At 35.6% G+C, this 18,831-nt stretch overlaps 5 protein-coding genes across 7 annotated transcripts; 2 read left to right on the top strand and 3 right to left on the bottom strand.

The window, feature by feature from the left end:
- Positions 1-365: 365 nt before the first annotated feature.
- On the bottom strand, positions 366-2,745 carry WRKY21 (WRKY DNA-binding protein 21). The gene is made up of 3 exons (NM_128611.3): positions 1,401-2,745; positions 1,195-1,320; positions 366-1,004 (listed from the first exon to the last, which is right to left on the bottom strand). Exons 1-3 carry the CDS (start codon positions 2,270-2,272, stop codon positions 860-862), a joined length of 1,143 nt encoding a protein of 380 aa, NP_565703.1. The 5' UTR covers positions 2,273-2,745; the 3' UTR covers positions 366-859.
- Positions 2,746-5,501: 2,756 nt separating this feature from the next.
- On the bottom strand, positions 5,502-10,252 carry DRIP2 (DREB2A-interacting protein 2). 3 transcript variants are annotated; one of them, NM_001336273.1, is made up of 8 exons: positions 9,886-10,252; positions 9,602-9,757; positions 8,083-8,182; positions 7,331-7,658; positions 6,773-7,185; positions 6,617-6,667; positions 6,252-6,324; positions 5,502-5,979 (listed from the first exon to the last, which is right to left on the bottom strand). In NM_001336273.1, exons 2-8 carry the CDS (start codon positions 9,717-9,719, stop codon positions 5,800-5,802), a joined length of 1,263 nt encoding a protein of 420 aa, NP_001323803.1. In that variant the 5' UTR covers positions 9,720-9,757; positions 9,886-10,252; the 3' UTR covers positions 5,502-5,799. The 3 variants fall into 3 exon arrangements, with proteins under 3 accessions (NP_001323803.1, NP_565702.1, NP_001323802.1); NM_128610.3 differs by having other exon boundaries at positions 9,602-10,252; NM_001336274.1 differs by having other exon boundaries at positions 6,252-6,667; positions 9,602-10,219.
- Positions 10,253-11,944: 1,692 nt separating this feature from the next.
- Positions 11,945-15,807, top strand: LGT5 (los glycosyltransferase 5). The gene is made up of 9 exons (NM_179819.2): positions 11,945-12,368; positions 12,604-12,638; positions 12,801-12,845; positions 12,922-13,069; positions 13,154-13,221; positions 13,448-13,719; positions 13,857-14,211; positions 14,650-15,171; positions 15,324-15,807. The coding sequence occupies exons 1-9, from the start codon at positions 12,257-12,259 to the stop codon at positions 15,597-15,599; spliced, it is 1,833 nt and encodes a 610-aa protein (NP_850150.1). The 5' UTR covers positions 11,945-12,256; the 3' UTR covers positions 15,600-15,807.
- Positions 15,808-15,851: 44 nt separating this feature from the next.
- PSBW (photosystem II reaction center W) lies at positions 15,852-17,135 on the top strand. Its single transcript, NM_128609.4, has 2 exons — positions 15,852-16,203; positions 16,530-17,135. The coding sequence occupies exons 1-2, from the start codon at positions 16,110-16,112 to the stop codon at positions 16,835-16,837; spliced, it is 402 nt and encodes a 133-aa protein (NP_180615.1). The 5' UTR covers positions 15,852-16,109; the 3' UTR covers positions 16,838-17,135.
- Positions 17,136-17,162: 27 nt separating this feature from the next.
- AT2G30560 (glycine-rich protein) lies at positions 17,163-18,816 on the bottom strand (the record flags this gene model as incomplete). The annotated part of the gene is made up of 2 exons (NM_128608.2): positions 17,163-17,598; positions 18,594-18,816. The coding sequence occupies 2 exons, from the start codon at positions 18,814-18,816 to the stop codon at positions 17,306-17,308; spliced, it is 516 nt and encodes a 171-aa protein (NP_180614.1). The 3' UTR covers positions 17,163-17,305.
- Between the last annotated feature and the right edge of the window lie 15 nt (positions 18,817-18,831).

Raw genomic sequence — 18,831 nt, 5'->3', positions numbered from 1 at the left:
TTTCAACACCCACTTTTAAATAATCTATACTATTAATGAGAATGATCTTTTAGATGAGAATATTATATAAAATACATGATAAATGGAGAAGAAAAGGGAATGTAATTAGTGTAAGTGTTCTTTAAAAAAGAATGAGATGAATATTCAGATTAAATTTACCAAAAATGCGCTTAAACGTGTCAGATTTTCTCATTCTTTGTTATTATTTTACGCATACTTCTGATTTTCATCAAACTACTTAACATTTTCGGGATTAATGATAGGTTTACTAACTTAGTGAATTCTTATATTAGTACATAAGTGAGCACTTTGTAGACTTGTTGTCTATTCCTAAAATGGAATCTCAAACTCAATTTTGTCTTAAAATAAGTTTCATTCATTATGCTTGATACATGAATTCAATATTCTCTAAACTCAGAACAGAATCCAATATTCTCTAAACTCAGAACAGAATCCAATATTCTTTATCCCTAATCATCTTAGATTTAAGCTACCTTGCTAAATGATTAAGTTACTTAGCAACAATCTCCAAATTCTAACAGTACCAATCATAAAAGAAAAAGCCACTTGAGAAGAAAAAAAAGATACATAGCCAGAAACAAACCATTAAACTTTTAATCATTAAGACCAATAAACTTGAGAAACAGAAAAAGAGTCTTGACCAATCCTACATTTACCCCATATATAGCTCAAAATCCAACAATTGCAGCAAACTCTCACAAGCAAATCCACCCCAACAAAAGCACTTACCCCGATCCATATATCACAACATTGCAGCAACCCCAAAGCCGATCATCGCGCACAAAAGAGAACAACATACATGAGAAGGTTTATGCTGGACCGCAAAGATAAACGAGAGTTAAGTTGTTATAGCTTGAGATGGCAATTTCGGGTGGTTATGCTCTGCTTCATAAGTAACAATAAGCATTGCCGGATCTTCCAAACATCTCTCAACATGCTTCCTCGCTGGACAACCTCTCATGCTACTACATTTGTAATATCCTCTGCACACAAAAATCCAATACAACACTTCCTTAAAAGGACTCATCTTACTTGTGTCATCTCTTAGCCATTTTTAGACTCTTTTTTCTCATCAAAACTCAAAAGCCTTAATGTTAAAAGGATGGTTCTTTGCATGTGACATCAATCTTTATCACTTCTTAACATAACAAAATATGATCAAGAAGTGTATACCTGGGATAAGGAGAGCCCTTGATGGGCTTCTGACCATATTTTCGCCATGAATAATCATCAGGAGGGATATCTGCAACCTTGTTACTTATAGCCGGTACTCTAATCGATCTCCTAACCCGATGTTTCCTGTCAATTTCCCAATCAGATTAACTACACCATCTTAGTAAAGAGAGGCTATGAAAACGAAACAAAAATATGGAACTGACCTCTTCTTAGCGCAGTGGCATCGGCTAGAGCTCCCGCATTTTAAGCTTCCATGTTCATCTCCTTTCAAGGGGCATTTCCTCTTAGAATGTAGTGAATTCTGATCAGTTGAACTAGGAACCCCAAAATGGAAGGAGTTCTTTCCCTCTATATTAGCAACACTACCATCTATGCTAAGTGAAGAAACAAAGGACCTAGTGGATGACATAGTTGGAGTACAACTAGAGTTATCGAAACTCAAACTTATCCCACCATTGCATTTCCTAAGCATAAGCTCAGCTTGATGTTTCTGTAGCTGCTGTTGCTGATGAAGATGGTGAGCTTGTAACCGTTCATGAAACTGTTGCTGTTGCTGCTGCTGCTGCTGCTGCTGCTCCTGCTGTTGTTGTTGTTGTTGTTGTTGTTGTTGTTGTTGTACTGGAAACAAAGTAGGATAATTCGAAGGAGGCATTGTCTGCTGATTAAGCTGAAGGAGAGGAGCTTTAGCATTTGAGTTTAAACTAAAAGAGCGAGTCCCTAAAGTGAGTGAATCTGAAGGTTGTCTCAAGCTCAATTCCTGGAAACCAGACCGGAGTACCGGTGTTTTCTGAGAAGATGATGATGGAACTTCTGTTGTCCTTTGTTGACATGGATCAAGTAAGAGACTTTGAGAGACATGACTCTGAAGTTTCTTAGCTCTTCTAAACCTAGCATGACCAACACTACTGCTTAACAAACTCCCAACTCTCTTGAACCTAATCACAGCTTCTCTAGTTTCAGATACTAAATTCTTTTCAAAACCAACATGATCTTGTTGCTGTGATCTATGTAAAAGATTAAGAACTCTATGACAACTCTCAACAGCTGCTCTGTTTGTTCCTTCTATCTCCTCCATCTAAGAACCCTAATTTTTTCCCCCAGAAAACAAAACTTTCACTCAGAATACAAAAGAGAACAGAAAATGGGAGAGACCCAGATAGTCAAGTTTCAAGCTTACACAATCCCATCTTGAAGAACAGCTCTGAGTCTCTTATAAGAAGAAGATCAAGGTTAAAAAAAGAGAAGGAATTGGGAGATATAGAGAGAGAGGGAATGAAGAAGAGGGAAAAGTAAGAGGGGTTCCTTGGATGCTTGTAGAGCTAAAAAGAGGGTCAGTGTTAATGAGTTGTCAAACCCAAGATTCCTCCACCATCTTTAAAGGAGAGGTTCGAGAAAACGAAAGGTGTGAAAGAGAAGACTTTCTTGCACACACACACAGAGTCACTCTTCTCTTCTCTCTCTTTTAAGTTGGCTTCAGCAATCACTCAACCAAAACAAAACAAATATTGAAAGCATCCTTATGATTTTCTTTTTTACCCCAAAACAAACAACACACTGTGAAACAACAAATCATTTTATTATAAATAAAAAAAGACAACTTTATTTTTTGGAAAAGCAAAGAGAGGAAAAAAAGGAGAGAGAGAGAACGAAACCGGCGTCTGTCACAGATTCAGAGGTGGGTCCTACTCGAAGACTCGGGTCGTAATTATTATTTTTGCAGTTTAGGTTTTTCTTCTTTTAGTATAATAATAAAACAAATTTAATTGTTCTCTGACATAAAAAAGATAACTAATCAAACTTAGCATCATCATACTTCGGACATTTTGTTGACCTCTTTTATCTTTAAGTTTTTTTTGTTCATATAATACCGTATTGTTTTCTTTTATGATATAAAAATATACGAATGTTTCATTGTTATTCACGAGTTTAAAAAAAAAGAGAGAAAGTTAATTTCCAAGTTTTTGATAAGTAACTTGACAAAACAAAAAAAGTAAAAGAAAAAGTGGTACCAAACTTTTTTACGCAGTTTCTAACGGTTACTTAGTACACTTGAGGTGTCTTTTTATTCTACGGATCAATGATGTGTTTTTAAGCATAAGTGTTGCTAAATGCAGAAATTTATATACTAACAAACATTACATTTCCATTACTAGATATTGGAAATTTTGGTGTTAAATGTTTTGAGTATTATAAGTTTTCTCTATCTATTAATCTAACATTTTAGCATCCATTAGTTATGAAATTTCAATATATTATTGTTGAAGATTTTTTTTGTTATGTATAATGAATTATAACGTTACAATTAATAGAAAATCTATCGAAAATTGGCTTTTTAACATAAAGTAACGCATGTTATCATTATTAAGCGACAAACGAATTTATATTTTATATTAGGTATATGACAATTGGTAATGGACGAATCATACGTTACTTTTAAATTAGTAAGAAAGACATCGTCACGCCAACTAGTCAAGTGCGCTTGTTCTAGTAACGTATGTTTAGGGAACTAGCCACACCGAATCTAATTCACGTGTGGTTTTTGTGGTGAAAGATCGACCAATGGTTTAAAGTATTGTTGGTGGTTTAAATCTGGCTGAAGTAAAACCATATTAATACCTTACTATTGCTTTCTCTTGCGGTTTCAATATAGCAGTTTTTAAATAGTCCGCTTTCTAAATTAAAGTAACGCACATCATAATCATTAGGCGACAAAACAAAATATATATTCTACCATTATATACAAGACATTTGGTTATGGAAGAATCGTACGTTACTTTTGAAACGTTAAGAAAACATCGTTACATCAACTAGTCAAGTATTCTTGTTCAAATAACGTATATTAGGAGAACTATATAACTATGTCGAAACTAATTCACGTGTGCTTTTTATGAAAGATCGACAAGTGGATAATTTCTTCATCCAATAAACAAACCCAAAATTCTAACCCGGTAAAAGTAAAAACCTTATTAATACCTTAATATTGCTTCCTCTTGCAATCATAATGTAATACATTGCTAAATGTAGAAAAATATCTACAAACAAACACCACAGCGATTCCAATACTAGATATTGGTGACTTCTTGAGTATCATAACTTGTTTCCCATATATCAATTTAACATTTTAGCATTCAAAATTAGTTATGAAGTTTCAATTATTCTTGCTGGAGATAAATTTTATTTACTAGGCATAAATCAATCACAACGTGATATGTGCATGCTTAGTTAATAGAGTATCTATCGAAAATTCGCTTTTTTTAATTAAAGTAACGTATATCATCATCATTATTAAGCGACAAACGAATTTAGACATTTTACCATCATTTACAAGATAATTGGTGATAGACGAATCATACGTTACTTTATAGATAGTATAAAATAAAATTACGCCAACTCGTCTATTGCGCTTGTTTTAGTAACATATGTTAGATGAATTGGCCACGTTGAATCTAATTCATGTGTGCTTTTTGTAGAAAATCGACAAGTAGATAATTTATTCGTCACAATGACCCAAGATTCAAACCTAATTGAAATAAAACCCTAGTAGTACCTTATTATTGATTCCTCTTGAAATCTCAATACAACAGTTTCTAATTAGCACATTTGACGTGTCTTTCCATTCGACAAAGTTTTGGTAAAATATATGCGGAATTTAACAAAATTATAAGACTTTGTCTATAAGGGAATTTATGAAAAATTTGTTTCTCCAATTAACATCATCATCATTAATCGAAAAAGATGCTTACACACTTAATCAATCATGTACAAGAAAATTGGTGATGAACGAGTTATATGTTATTTTCAAGACAGTAAGAGAAACATTGTTACGTCAAGTAGTCAAGTACGTTTGTTCTAGTATCGTATGTTGTGGGGGAATTAGCCTTGTCGAATCTAATTCACATATTATTTTTGTGGAAATTTGACTAATGGATAGTTTATCCGTCCATAAAACAATGACCCAAAATCCAAATTTGGTTGAAGTAAATCTCTATAAATACCACGTGAATTTAACTATGTTTTGTGTGCAAATTTTTTTATTTCCCAACAGTTTAGAAATATCTAGAAACAAATGCAAAAAGACAACCAAATTTCTTCAAAATTATGTTTTAAAAAAAGAAATAAGAAAATTCATCTTTAATTTTGCATTTTGTATTAAAAATTGTTAGAAAACTTTTTTTTTTGGTGAACAAAATTGTTAGAAAACTTTTATACATCTCTCTTTAATTCTTGTATTAAAGGTACACTTCACAAGTTTTTTTTTGGTTATTTTTCTTTTGACTTCTCAATAATGGCTAAGTCATTCGATTCACAAGGATTCCGTGTACTTCTCCATTTAGTCCAAACAAGGAAACAAATATTTATAGAAATGACAACATTATCCTAATCATACATTCAAATATCCAAAAAGGACACAATCTCCTTTAAAAAGCCATTTTTGAATCTTCTTGGATAAACAAACAAAGTGTCTGTCTCACACCAATGTTTCAAATTTTAAGATTACAATTAAATAAATATAAATTGCTAAGTTTCTTTCTACACAAGACATTCCACTGCTCCTGCACTTTTCTTTCTTCTCGGTCTAGAAAAGATTCAATGAATAGCTCTTTAGTTGTTGCATTCAGGGAGCTTCCGAGAATAAACTAGCACCATTACAAATTCCTTTGCAGATGAACCTATTGACGCAGCGACTCTTTGATGCTTAGAAGTTGTTTCCAACCATAGGTCTACTAAGCTGTGAAGCTGCAACGTTGGGATCACTGGTTCTCCCATACATGTTATCTCTACCTGTTTACAAAAAAAAAACATAGAGTAGTTAAGGTTCAACACCGGTGGGTCGAAAAAGTCCCAGATCATAAGATATCACCCGGTACACAAGTCGGAAATAAAAGGGAGAGTTAACTTTAGTTTAAACATTTATGGGGACCTTACAGTCATATTGATAAGCACAAGACTTGAACCAATGTATAGAACTACGGTCTATGTGATTCCATATTAGACCGAGTGGATACCTCATATAAAACAGAAAAGTAGCCACTGCATAAGATAAGATTGCTTACCTCATCTTCACTCTTGAGATCAAGCTTCCTCATGAGGTACTTTTGGATAAAAGAAACTGGAATATTTCCATCCCTACCATATAATGAGACAGGGGATCAACTCTGGCACAATATAATTCTCCCAAACAAGAAAATAGACACCTCCCAGTCAAGGATTAGGTGTGATGGGCCAAAAAAGAAGAAGGCTTTATCAAGAAACGTATACCACAGAAAACAAACATGACATGGAAACTCGGGTAAAACAACTGCGAAATCGAATTCAAAGCCATCAATGCAATAATAAGTAATATTTGATCACAGACTTCACAGTTGACATATAAAAACTTAGTGACAAGAAACAGAGCAAAGCAAAAAGAACAACTTACCTTATTCTCAAGTAGTTTGCTGGAATCTGAGGCAATGATGCTTCTCCTTCCCTGAAACCAGTAAAGCCGTGTCACTAAGAGATAGAAATGAAAAGACACAGAAAATATTGAATATCAGAAGTACTCAGAGTCTCAGATACAGAACAGGAATCTCACTGATTACTTGACGCTACAAGTGAGAACCAAACATGACCGTTTCTCCTCTCCTGTTTTAGGCTTGCTGCACCTGGTAACAGTGGAATTCTAGAATCACCAAAAGTAGATGACCTTTTGCGACGAGTCCGACGCGTTCGTTTAAGTGTAGCAGTTTCTGATGTTGTAGGATCACCGTTATTGCTGATCTCTTCCTCGAGTTTACACTTTCTTTTATGATCCTTTGTTTTGGTTTTACTCCCCTGAACATCATTGTGGGATGCGTTTCCAAGCTCAGATTTTGGGTCCTTTGTTCCGTTTGCCACATCCACAAGAAAATTTAGAGGTTTCCAAAGATGTAATTTGGAATCCCATGGTTCATCAACATCCTTGTTTCTTCGATTAGAGAGGGACTGGTTAGGATTTGCATATGAAGACTGCAAAAAAAGAATTAATAAATAAATAAATGTATGGGGAACTATATAAAGACCATAATCAGTCATAACGTTGTGTTTGGACTTGGTAAAGAGAAAAAGTAAAACATAAAGGTAAAGAGAGAACTGCAATGATCACCTTCTTTACCTGTCTTTTATTCTGAGTAAACTTTTTAAGTGTTTCAGGCGAGCTTGCGCTCTCTACATGATCATCTCCAAATTCTTCTTCCTTCTTCACTGTTCTCTTAGTGAATGAACCACTACCTCTTACATCTTTTCTCGTAGCAGCTTTTGTTCTTTTTCCTGTTGTACCAGCTTGTGCTGAAACCCTGGGTGTGCTTACCACCAAAGACGAGATAGACCTCTCCTTCCTCTTTGCAGGTAATGAGATGGAGGACACAACTTCAGGCGCTCTCTCCTTTTTACGTTTTAGAGGAAATAATTTGGCTCTCAAGTCTTGCAAAATGTGGTCAGGCCTAAAATAAATACATAAGAGTGGTTCTTTAGAAAATGAATAAGTTCGCCACCAACAAAGCTCTTACTGGTGACCAACTAGTAAGAGAGAGTGTAGTACTAAAGAGATTTGTTTCAGGTTCTAACAAAAAATTGTTGGTGTCAGCGAAAGTATTAAACTAGCCAACATATTCAGGTCATAACTGCTTCTGAATCGAAATGACTTTTCTTGATTAACTTCACACTATGCCACAAAAATTACGGAAGAACCTTCCATATGTGGCACACCTCAGCATAATCATGTACAACTTTTCAGCATTATGTAAGAAAACTTCGTTTCATCAACAGTAAGAGCCAAAAGGCTTCTAACAGTCTATACAAGGAATCACTGCTAAACCAAGACCGAGGAGAAAATTGTGTAAGGAATAAAGAAGAAGAAGAACTTACCTTAGTTTCTCCAGTGGGGTACCCCCGAGGTCAATATCGCATACTGGACAGCTCTCTATCTCATCCTCTGTGATTTTCTCATAAATGCATTTCCTACAAACTGCATAAAAGTGATATAAGAACTTGTTTCATTTCAATAGATAGTAACTATCAAGTAAGAACAAAATCTTTTGTAATAAAGGCGACCAACTTACATAAAAACAAACAATTTCTCAGATCAAAAGTTTAAGTAAAGAATGAATAGCATAATGTTTGAGGTTCAATGCAAGTTGGCTCGCTGCCAAGTTTGAATTTATTAGATGCAAGTTAGATTATCGGACTCCTTCCACCAAATCCATTATAGCAAGGCCGATAATTGGTATGGTCTCTACTGCATCAAGTTATATTAGTTGTCATGGCAGAAGCTTGTAGACAAGTGGTTAATGAGCATCATACTGTTTGGTTTTAAAATCAAGAAAATCCATAGCTACCAACCTAAACAAAAGAGATGGAATCACAAATTTGATGGGGATACTGCATTCATCCCCAGAAACAAAACCGTGAAGCATTTAACACCTAATTTTGGCACTGCAGTAACTCAAAAAGAGATTCTGCAGGGCGTTCTGAAAATTTTATTAAATTGAGATAAGCAGTTGGTCAGTTGTACAACGGAACCGAACTGTTAACATTTACCTTTTTAAAATCAGATGGAATGAGTAAAATAATTACAGAGTAACAAGGTATATTTCTCCGTAAACGGTAACAAAGAATTGGTTGTGTAAAGCTTGGAATGGTAGATTGATTTAGACTCCAAAAGGAATATAAACTAAATTTGAATAAATTACAGAGATCAGCAAATACTTCAACATGCAGAAAACTCACTACTAATCTGGATTGTATGTTAAAAGAAATAAATTAAGCCATTCCAAACAGAAAATGATCTAAACTGTCTTAATTGTATAATATCATGTAGAAGAAAGAGGCTGATAAATGCTACTTAATCCAAATATTAACTTACATTAAACCGATGAGAGTAGATTAAAGCACTTGTTACTCGAACTTCCTAACACAAAACTTACAAGTTGGATATAACAAAGCAACTGAATCTAACTAACAACATGATTAGCCAAAACCAAATTTGGACGTCATGAGTTTGACCAAACCATCTTTGACGAAGAAGAAGACACTCACAAATTTTACCTAAAGAGACGAATAAAGGAGGATTCTTGCAGTCTAAATGTAAACAAAGATTACAAATTCTGCTCAACAACAACTATTACTTTAGTTGAGAAAACCAAACAAAACTATTCATTGACTCGAGTTTCATCAAATCGACTGAGACATAGAGGAGATCATAAGTGGCATACGAGACTAACAACAAGAATCATGCAGATATTCAATCCAAATCAGCAAGAGGAAGAAAAAAAAAACACAACAGAGAACCAATCAAAGAAGACGATAAAGACGAGAAATTGCGAAAATTAGAAACCGGGTAAAATCGAATCGAAACGTAAATCGAGAAGGGGAAAGAGGAACTAACACGTGTGAAGACACTCTGAAATGGTAGTGGCGTCACGGAGGAGTTTGTCACAGAGAGGACAAGTCATGCATGCCACCACCGTTTCTCTCTTCACTTTAGCCACCATGTCTCCTTCCATTGCTCTCTTAACGACTCCTTTAAATCCTTGATGTCTATCTAAACGAGGATTGATCGATGAATCGCACGTACTATCCCCAAAACTGCATGTAGAAGAAAAACAACGACCCACCAAAAAAAAGAACCCAGATTTACGTTAAACAACAACTCTCGTGCGAGATACCTACATTCAAATCCAAATCCGATGGAGACTCAAGACCGAATATATCCGTAAAGGGTCGAAGAAAATCAGAGTGAAAGAAGTCTCAATCGGAAGAAATAGAGTGATGAAGAAGAGTCGACGAGGTTGAAGAAGGGAGAATCTGGGGATAAAAATGGAGAGAGATTCGAAGGAATAGGGTGAGTATAAAACAGAGGAGGAGACGATCTGAATCGAGGAAGAAGGTGAAGGTGAAGAAGAAGAAGGAAGGGGTCTCTCTAATAAAGAGGCAAGAGGGGTCTTCGTGTTGAGGAGAAAGAAGAGAAGCGAGCGATACCGTAAAGAGTAAAAGACGTTCCTTTCTTTACTCTGTTTTTATTTATTTCCCAATTGTGTAAATGGGCTTTTCCGAGGCGAAACAATGGTTTAGGGCTGCAAAGTCCACCACCGATTTAACCCTCTCTCCTTTTTTACTGATATTGCGTGATTTTAATCTTTTTATTTTTGTTTATTGACATCATTAGGAAAATTACTTGGAAATAAACAAGATGAAGAGGTGAGTCAATTAATTAATAAAACTTAAGAAATGAAGAATTAAAAAATGAAGAGGAGGAATCAATTACACTTGACAGAGAGTATGCTTCTCAATGATTGAATTTTTGGTTCTAAATATATATGTACAAAAGGGAATTACGAGAAAATAGCATCAAAGTAACCGGAAACAATCATAAATATTATAACTGTTAATAAAAATTAAAACCCTTTAAATAAATAAAATTTGAAAATAAAATATTTATATATATATATATATTGTTTATTATTTCTTTTTAAAATTAACGAGTTTAAAGATGTCTATATTTAACTCAATAATTTTTCGTTAATGAACTCTAATAAATAAGTAAAATCTATATGTCCATATGTTATCTCAAGTAAATTTTATCTAATTTATAACTTGGATGTCAAATTCATAATGGATATTTTGAAACATTTTTCCGAAAAGTTGTAAAAATGGCATAAGCTGAAAAAATCGAATACATCTTATCACTTCGCGATCAATTGGAAGGTCACATATCTCTCGCAAGAGCCAACAGTTTTTATGAAAGATCGACAAGTAGATAATTTAATAGTCCATAAAACTTCTAAAATTCAAAGCTAGCTGAAGTAAAAGTGTAAAACCTTATTAATACCTCAATATTGCTTCCTTTTGCAATTATAATTTAACTGTTTCTAAATGTAGAAAAGCATGTACTAACAAACACTACACTGATTCCAATACTAAATATTGGTAAATTGTTAAATCTTTTTGAGTATATACTTTTCTTATATATCAATCTAACATTTTAGTATCCAAAATTAGTATGAAATTTTAATGGTTCTTGCTAATAAATTTTATTTGTTAGGCAAAAATGAATCACAACATAATACATGTTTAGTTAATAGGTATGTATCGAGTTTCTACTTTATGAATCAAAATAATTCACATCATCACTAAGCGACAAAAGAATTTACATATTTCGTCACAGTATGCAAGACGAATCGTACGTTACTTTTAAAACAGTAGAAATACATTTTTATGCCAACTCGTCAAGTACGTTTGTTATAGTAACGTATGTTAGAAGAACTAACCGTTTTTATTTTATTTTAGGAATTATCCGTATTGAATCTAATTTATGCGTTATTCGGTAAAAAAACGACAAGTAGATAATTTATTCGTCCATAAAACAATGACTATTTTTTTTTTGTAAATAACATTCAACACCCCATAATAGAGAGATCAATCAAATATAAACTCATCCAGGGGTTAAAAATTTCAATTCCCAAATTCGACCTCAAACATTCCAGTTGTTCCTCCAAACTCCAAAGTACAAAGCTGTGAATTTCCCACTCTTGAAAATCATTGACAGTACATTCTATCAACGTGTCAAAACATCTATGGTGGCTTGGGAGAATTTCCACTAAGCCAATCAAAAGAAGTCAAATCTTAGTAAACTAGTAATTTTGCTAGCACATGTACACCGCGCCGCACTATATCTGTATCTCAACATTAATCCTCTCCGTATAAAAATCAAATAAATACATTGATTTATAAATATTAAAAAATCTGAGTTAAGCGAAAAAAAATAAAAGAGCAGAAGTCTCTAAACATGCACGAGGAAGCTCTGAATCTCCAGATATGAAATCGTAGAAACAGACTCTCGCATTTATCGAATCCTATTGCAGAAGAATCTGAAAACCCTAATCTGCTCATCGTTTTCTTCAATTGCTTGTTGAAGAAGCAGAGAATCTCCGAGATCTGTGTTCTTCCCTCTGGGAATGTGCTTCTTCTTCTTCGTGGAGAACGATTAAAGCGCAACGGAGATAAAATATATGAAGCGTTCTCTGAGAAGTTACGCACATTGATGAATCAAGTTCGTCGTTGGCAGAGGATTCTGATCCTCTCGCTGCTATTGTTATCTGTTTTAGCTCCGATTGTTTTCGTTTCGAATCGGCTCAAGAGCATCACTTCCGTCGGTGAGCTTCTTCTACTTCTGCGGTTTCTTCAATTCGCTTTCTAATTTTGGTCTCAGGGATGTTAGATTGATGGATATGGCGATAGTATAGTGAAGAGTTGTTACTTGATTGCAGATTGCGTTGATTAGATTTCTGGAATTCGTTACTGGATTTACCTTTGTTTGATTTAGTCTCAGCTTTTGGATTACGCTTCTGAAAGCTGTTTTGATTTTGTCTATTGATTGTTTTCTGGCAGATAGAGGAGAATTCATTGAAGAATTATCCGACATTGTACGTATATCCTGAGCTTAGATCCTTCTGTTCTAATCCTCACCAGGAACTCTTCAGTATTGCTGTTTGATTGTGCAATGATTCTATATCGTAGCGTTGCGTATTATCCTATTCATTTTCTCGAGAATGCACAACTGAGATGCTGCTACTTTTATTCTGCAGACAGATAAGACCGAGGATGAACTTAGACTTACTGCTATTGAACAGGTTCTGTTCGTTTAAGCATTCCATAAACTTTGTTTAAGCATTCATTTTGTTGAAGTGTGGTTGCTTTGTAATTCAGGACGAAGAAGGCTTGAAGGAGCCTAAACGTATTCTGCAGGATCGAGATTTTAATTCTGTGGTTTTGTCAAATTCCTCTGATAAAAGTAATGATACTGTGCAGTCTAATGAGGGAGACCAAAAAAACTTTCTCTCAGAAGTTGATAAGGGTAATATATTTCGGATCTTGTGTTATTTTGTTTTGTTGTCATTATCGGGGAAGCTTTCTTATCTTTAGATACCATGTATTTCAGGAAATAATCACAAACCAAAGGAGGAACAAGCAGTTTCACAGAAAACCACAGTAAGCTCGAATGCGGAGGTACGTAGTTTAATCCAGTTGATTTGAAGATAAAAGGAACTTGATTATGGATTAGTTAGAAGCAATTGACTATGAGAATTCTAGTATCTTTTTGTCAAATCACAGGACACTTTCTTCAATGGGATTTGCTAACACTTGTTAATAGAAAATCGAATTTAGAATTTGCATCCAGATAGTCATAGCATATGCTTTAATTTTGTAATGTATGTTCCATTTCCTGTCTCAGGTGAAAATTTCAGCAAGAGATATTCAACTTAATCATAAAACGGAATTCCGACCCCCTTCAAGTAAGAGTGAAAAGAATACAAGGGTTCAACTTGAAAGAGCAACAGATGAGAGGGTAAAGGAGATCAGAGACAAAATTATCCAAGCGAAAGCCTATCTGAATTTGGCCCTACCTGGGAATAACTCCCAAATCGTAAAGGAGTTGAGAGTTCGAACGAAAGAGCTGGAACGGGCTACTGGTGATACTACCAAGGATAAATATTTGCCAAAGAGGTGAGCACAGCTGATTGATTCAAAGGGAGTCCTGTTCCATCCTGTAAAAAGTTTTGGCCTTTACTTATGAAGCTAAATCTTAATGAATATTGTGTTAATTTAGAAGAGTCATACATAAATGTTTTGTTTCTTTTCAGCTCTCCTAACAGATTGAAGGCCATGGAAGTTGCGTTATACAAGGTCAGCCGTGCCTTTCACAACTGCCCTGCCATTGCTACCAAACTCCAAGCCATGACTTATAAAACCGAAGAACAAGCTCGGGCGCAGAAGAAACAAGCAGCATATTTAATGCAGCTTGCAGCAAGGACTACCCCAAAAGGGCTTCATTGTCTCTCAATGCGGTTGACAACAGAATATTTTACCCTGGATCACGAAAAAAGGCAGCTTTTGCAACAAAGTTATAATGATCCTGATCTCTACCATTACGTAGTCTTCTCTGACAATGTTTTGGCCTCTTCGGTTGTTGTTAACTCTACAATCTCCTCATCAAAGGTAAATGTTTCACCTTTATTCTCTTTCTTTCAACATGTTGTGGTTCAGTTCCTTTATACTCCTGAATTTGATATCTGGACAAATGCTTTAGGCTTCTACTGTGGTTAGTACCATATATAGGATATTGTCTAGTTATGAAACTAGGAAAAGGAAGTTACATTTTGTGTGCTCTTTGTTCAGTGAATAACTTTATCTTTTTTTAAATTACAGTTGAGAAACCTTGCATTGTTTTATGTTTTCATGATTCAAAACTTATGCCCCATATTGCAAGCATCTTACACTTGTTAATTCAAAACTCAGGTATCATTTTAAATCATGTTGCAAGCATCTTAAACTTGTTAATGCAAGATTCCCGATCCAAACTTGTGTTTTTAATGCTCTTTTCCGAATCTCTGCTGAAGCCACATGTCTTTTAACAAATGATATTACTGCTTGCAGGAACCGGATAAAATAGTATTCCATGTGGTGACAGATTCACTCAATTACCCAGCAATCTCAATGTGGTTTTTACTAAACCCAAGTGGCAGAGCTTCAATCCAAATCCTAAACATTGATGAAATGAATGTCCTGCCATTGTACCATGCTGAATTGCTGATGAAGCAAAATTCAAGTGACCCAAGAATCATTTCAGCGCTCAACCATGCACGCTTCTATCTCCCAGATATCTTCCCAGGTCTAAACAAGATCGTACTCTTCGATCATGATGTAGTAGTGCAAAGGGATCTAACTAGACTGTGGAGCCTTGATATGACGGGGAAAGTTGTTGGAGCTGTAGAGACTTGTCTTGAAGGTGATCCTTCATATCGTTCGATGGACTCATTCATTAATTTCTCAGATGCATGGGTTTCTCAGAAATTTGATCCCAAGGCTTGCACTTGGGCATTCGGGATGAATCTATTTGATCTCGAAGAATGGAGAAGACAGGAGTTGACTTCTGTATACCTGAAATACTTCGACCTGGTACAACATTTTATCACCTTTTAGTTCTCTGCATCAAAAATTCACACTGTTACCTTGATGAGTTTTGAATTCAAAATGGTTAATGTGGCTTATGTCCGTCAATAGAACATCTTACATATGTGTATGTTGTGAAATTGTTGTTTTGGTTGCAGGGAGTAAAAGGACATCTGTGGAAAGCAGGGGGATTGCCAGTAGGTTGGTTGACTTTTTTCGGGCAAACGTTTCCGTTGGAAAAGAGATGGAACGTGGGTGGGTTAGGTCACGAATCAGGACTCAGGGCAAGCGACATCGAACAAGCAGCGGTTATACACTACGACGGGATCATGAAACCATGGCTGGACATCGGTATAGACAAGTACAAGCGCTACTGGAACATACATGTACCTTACCATCACCCTCACTTACAACGGTGCAACATTCACGATTGATTTTTTGAAACAAGTTACCACAAAACTTAGATTCAATTCGATTCTTTTCTTCTTTCCAAAATGTTATAATTAGCTTCATTCTTTAAACGATTTCTTGTGTAAATCTTTGTTCTTTTTGACACAACACACAAAATTCTCAGAGCAGAATATCAGATATAGTTCACAGCAACATAGGTGTTGTTCGTTCTTTGGGTTGTTATATATTGCAATCTGGATGCAGTTTATTATGATGTATCAGTAGAGAAGAGAGAAAAAGATTGTGTTGGAGGGAAAGAGATGAAATATGACACGTGGAGGGCGTCGATTGGTGGAGTATGGATAGAAGCATATCCAAGTTAGATGGCTTGTGTTGGTTCGAACAGATTTTTTATCCACCACATATTTATGTTTGATCCAAAAGCCAACACAAGCAAAGAAATTAAAAGTGTTCTTGTTGCTGTAGAACACAAACAGAACAAACAAAAAATCAATTGAAGAGTCTCTCAGTCGTTAGGGGAAGCAAATAGAGAAATGGCTAGCTTTACTGCCTCCGCTTCCACCGTCTCCGCCGCTCGTCCGGCTCTCCTTCTCAAGCCTACCGTCGCCATCTCTGCTCCTGTTCTTGGTAAAAAAGCCTTCCTTGATCTTTCTCAGATCTCATCTTTTAGTAGAAATTCATTCTGGTTATGTGCAAAGTGAAGAAGATCTTTGTTTGCTTATATTTGTTGAGTGGTTTTGAAAACATGTATAGAGATAAGTCTAGTTTGGTGGTGAATCAACAAGAAGTCAAGAAACAATTTTGATCTAAAGGTTTGATTGTAGTCAGAACCAAACATTAATAATAGAAGTATTGTGTAAATGAGAGTGTGATTTTAGACCAAACTTTAGTTTAGTGGAGAATCAACAATAAACAAATGTTGATTGTAACCAGTTTAACTATTGTTTGCTCAGGTTTGCCTCCAATGGGTAAGAAGAAGGGAGGAGTGAGATGTTCAATGGAGACAAAGCAAGGAAACGTCTCAGTCATGGGGGCTGGAGTTTCAGCTGCAGCAACAGCTGCTTTGACGGCGGTGATGAGCAATCCCGCGATGGCTTTGGTTGATGAGAGGATGTCAACAGAAGGAACAGGATTACCCTTTGGTCTAAGCAACAACCTCTTGGGTTGGATTCTGTTTGGAGTCTTTGGTTTGATCTGGACTTTCTTCTTCGTCTACACTTCATCTCTCGAGGAGGATGAAGAATCTGGTCTTTCACTCTGAAGGAAGAATCAATCTTTCGTCTTCTCATTTCCATTTTCATGTGAGAACATGAATCAAAAGTGTTCACCCTTCTAGTTTCTTGTAATTGTTAAGTAAAGACTAAAAACTATTTTCATGTGTGTTTACTTTCCCCCATTCTCTTTATCTTGTCATAACATTGATAAGGAGGAGATTATGTGATTATTAAATATCATGCATGACATGTTCATCAAAACCAAACAATTGAAATGGATGTATTCAAAAGCCCATCCATAATGGTCAGTGAGAACCAAATTGATAAATTAATCTTACATTTACATTTCAATCACTGATTATTACACAAGTTTTAGAGTCTCTTGATGAATACACATATAGTTAACATGGGGTAAGACAATAAAGCAAATTATCATTTATTCATTCATTACATAATATATTTGGTAGTAAACCATCTTCACTCCATTCTCCATAGATGATCAATAAAGACCAAACTCACTTTTTACCATGGAGATTATCAAAGTAACCTTTAGTATCACTCTCAAACTTATCTCTTGAAATGGTAGAAGATCCGTTGCTCCCCGGCGCTACCATGTAGCCACCTCCTCCACTACCGCCACCACTCTTCCCTCCTTTCCCTCCTCCTCCTCCTCCACAACCACCACCATTTTTCCCTCCTCCACCACCACCACCACTTTTCCCTCCACCACAACCACTTTTCCCTCCTGCTCCACCGCCGCTTATTCCTCCTCCTCCACCACCACCTTTCCCTCCTCCACCGCTACCACCTTTTCCTTCCATTCTTTGAAATCTTAGAAGTTCTTAGTGACTCTTTAAGAAAACTTAAGTTTTGTTTAAAAGTGAGAGGTGAGAGGACGGATATTTATAATAGAGTAAATTTTCAAGTAGATGGTTGATGAGGTCAATAAGGTCGAAGAGGCGGGAAGACCTGCTCGTTTCACGAATTAGTCATATTATTTTATGCAATTTCGTTTATTTAATTGTTGTTGAATGTTAGGGAAGCTTTATCAAGTTCTGCAGTTGTTTATTTGGAGTGGCCAGAGTTCTTTCTAACCGAACAAAAAAAAACAATTACAGAAAAAACTAACTTAGTCATGAAACTTTTTTTTGTTATGTATTGTTTCCTCCTACTATGTATTTCTATTTAATGAAAACTCTTTAACAAAATAAACATTGATGAGGTCGAAGTAGCGGGAAGACATGTTCGTTTCAATAAACCAAACCTTAACCTCCAATTAGAATTGACTATGTCTCACCGTGGCCAAAACATTGACTCATGTAATCATGTGTGAACACGAATCAGTAGTGGTACGAATCTAGTTTCTTGTAATTTGAAAGTAAAGATTAATACTATTTAATTCCAGTGTGGTATCCCAATTATCTTTATCTTGTCATGACAATGAGATGATGTGATTATTAAATATCATGACATGTTCATCAAAACTAAACAAATGAAATGGATTAACTTGAGAGCCCAAAAATGCCAGTGAGAACCAAATTGCTACTAAATAAGTCGTACCAACTTAATGTTCAAATCACTGAATTGTACACTTCTTGCATGATATAGACCCATATTGGAACTCTTTTATAGTACCATATATTCAAAAGAGAGTAAGACGAGGTATAGCAAAATCTCATTTTATTTATTCATTAGATACTAGATTTGGTAATAATAACCATCTCCATGGCATAGCTATTCATTACAGATCAAATTCACTTCACTTGTTACCCTGTCCACTACCATGCAAATTATCAAAGTAACCTTTAGGATCACTCTCAAAGTTATCTCTTGAAATGTAAGAAGATCTATTGCTCCCTGGTGCTACCATGTAGCCACCTCCGCCCCCACCACCACCGCTTTTCCCTCCTCCACCGCAACCACCTTTCGCTCCTCCACCGCCGCCGCCGCCTCTTCCTCCTCCACTGCCACCACCACCACCACCTTTTCCTCCTCCACCGCTACCGCTACCGCCTTTTCCTCCCATTCTTTGAAATAGTAG

This window comes from Arabidopsis thaliana, chromosome 2 (genome assembly GCF_000001735.4).
Source record: "Arabidopsis thaliana chromosome 2, partial sequence".
NCBI classification, from domain to species: domain Eukaryota; kingdom Viridiplantae; phylum Streptophyta; class Magnoliopsida; order Brassicales; family Brassicaceae; genus Arabidopsis; species Arabidopsis thaliana.
The sequence above is the reverse complement of the archived record's forward strand: the minus strand, read 5'-3'. Positions and strand labels throughout refer to the sequence as shown.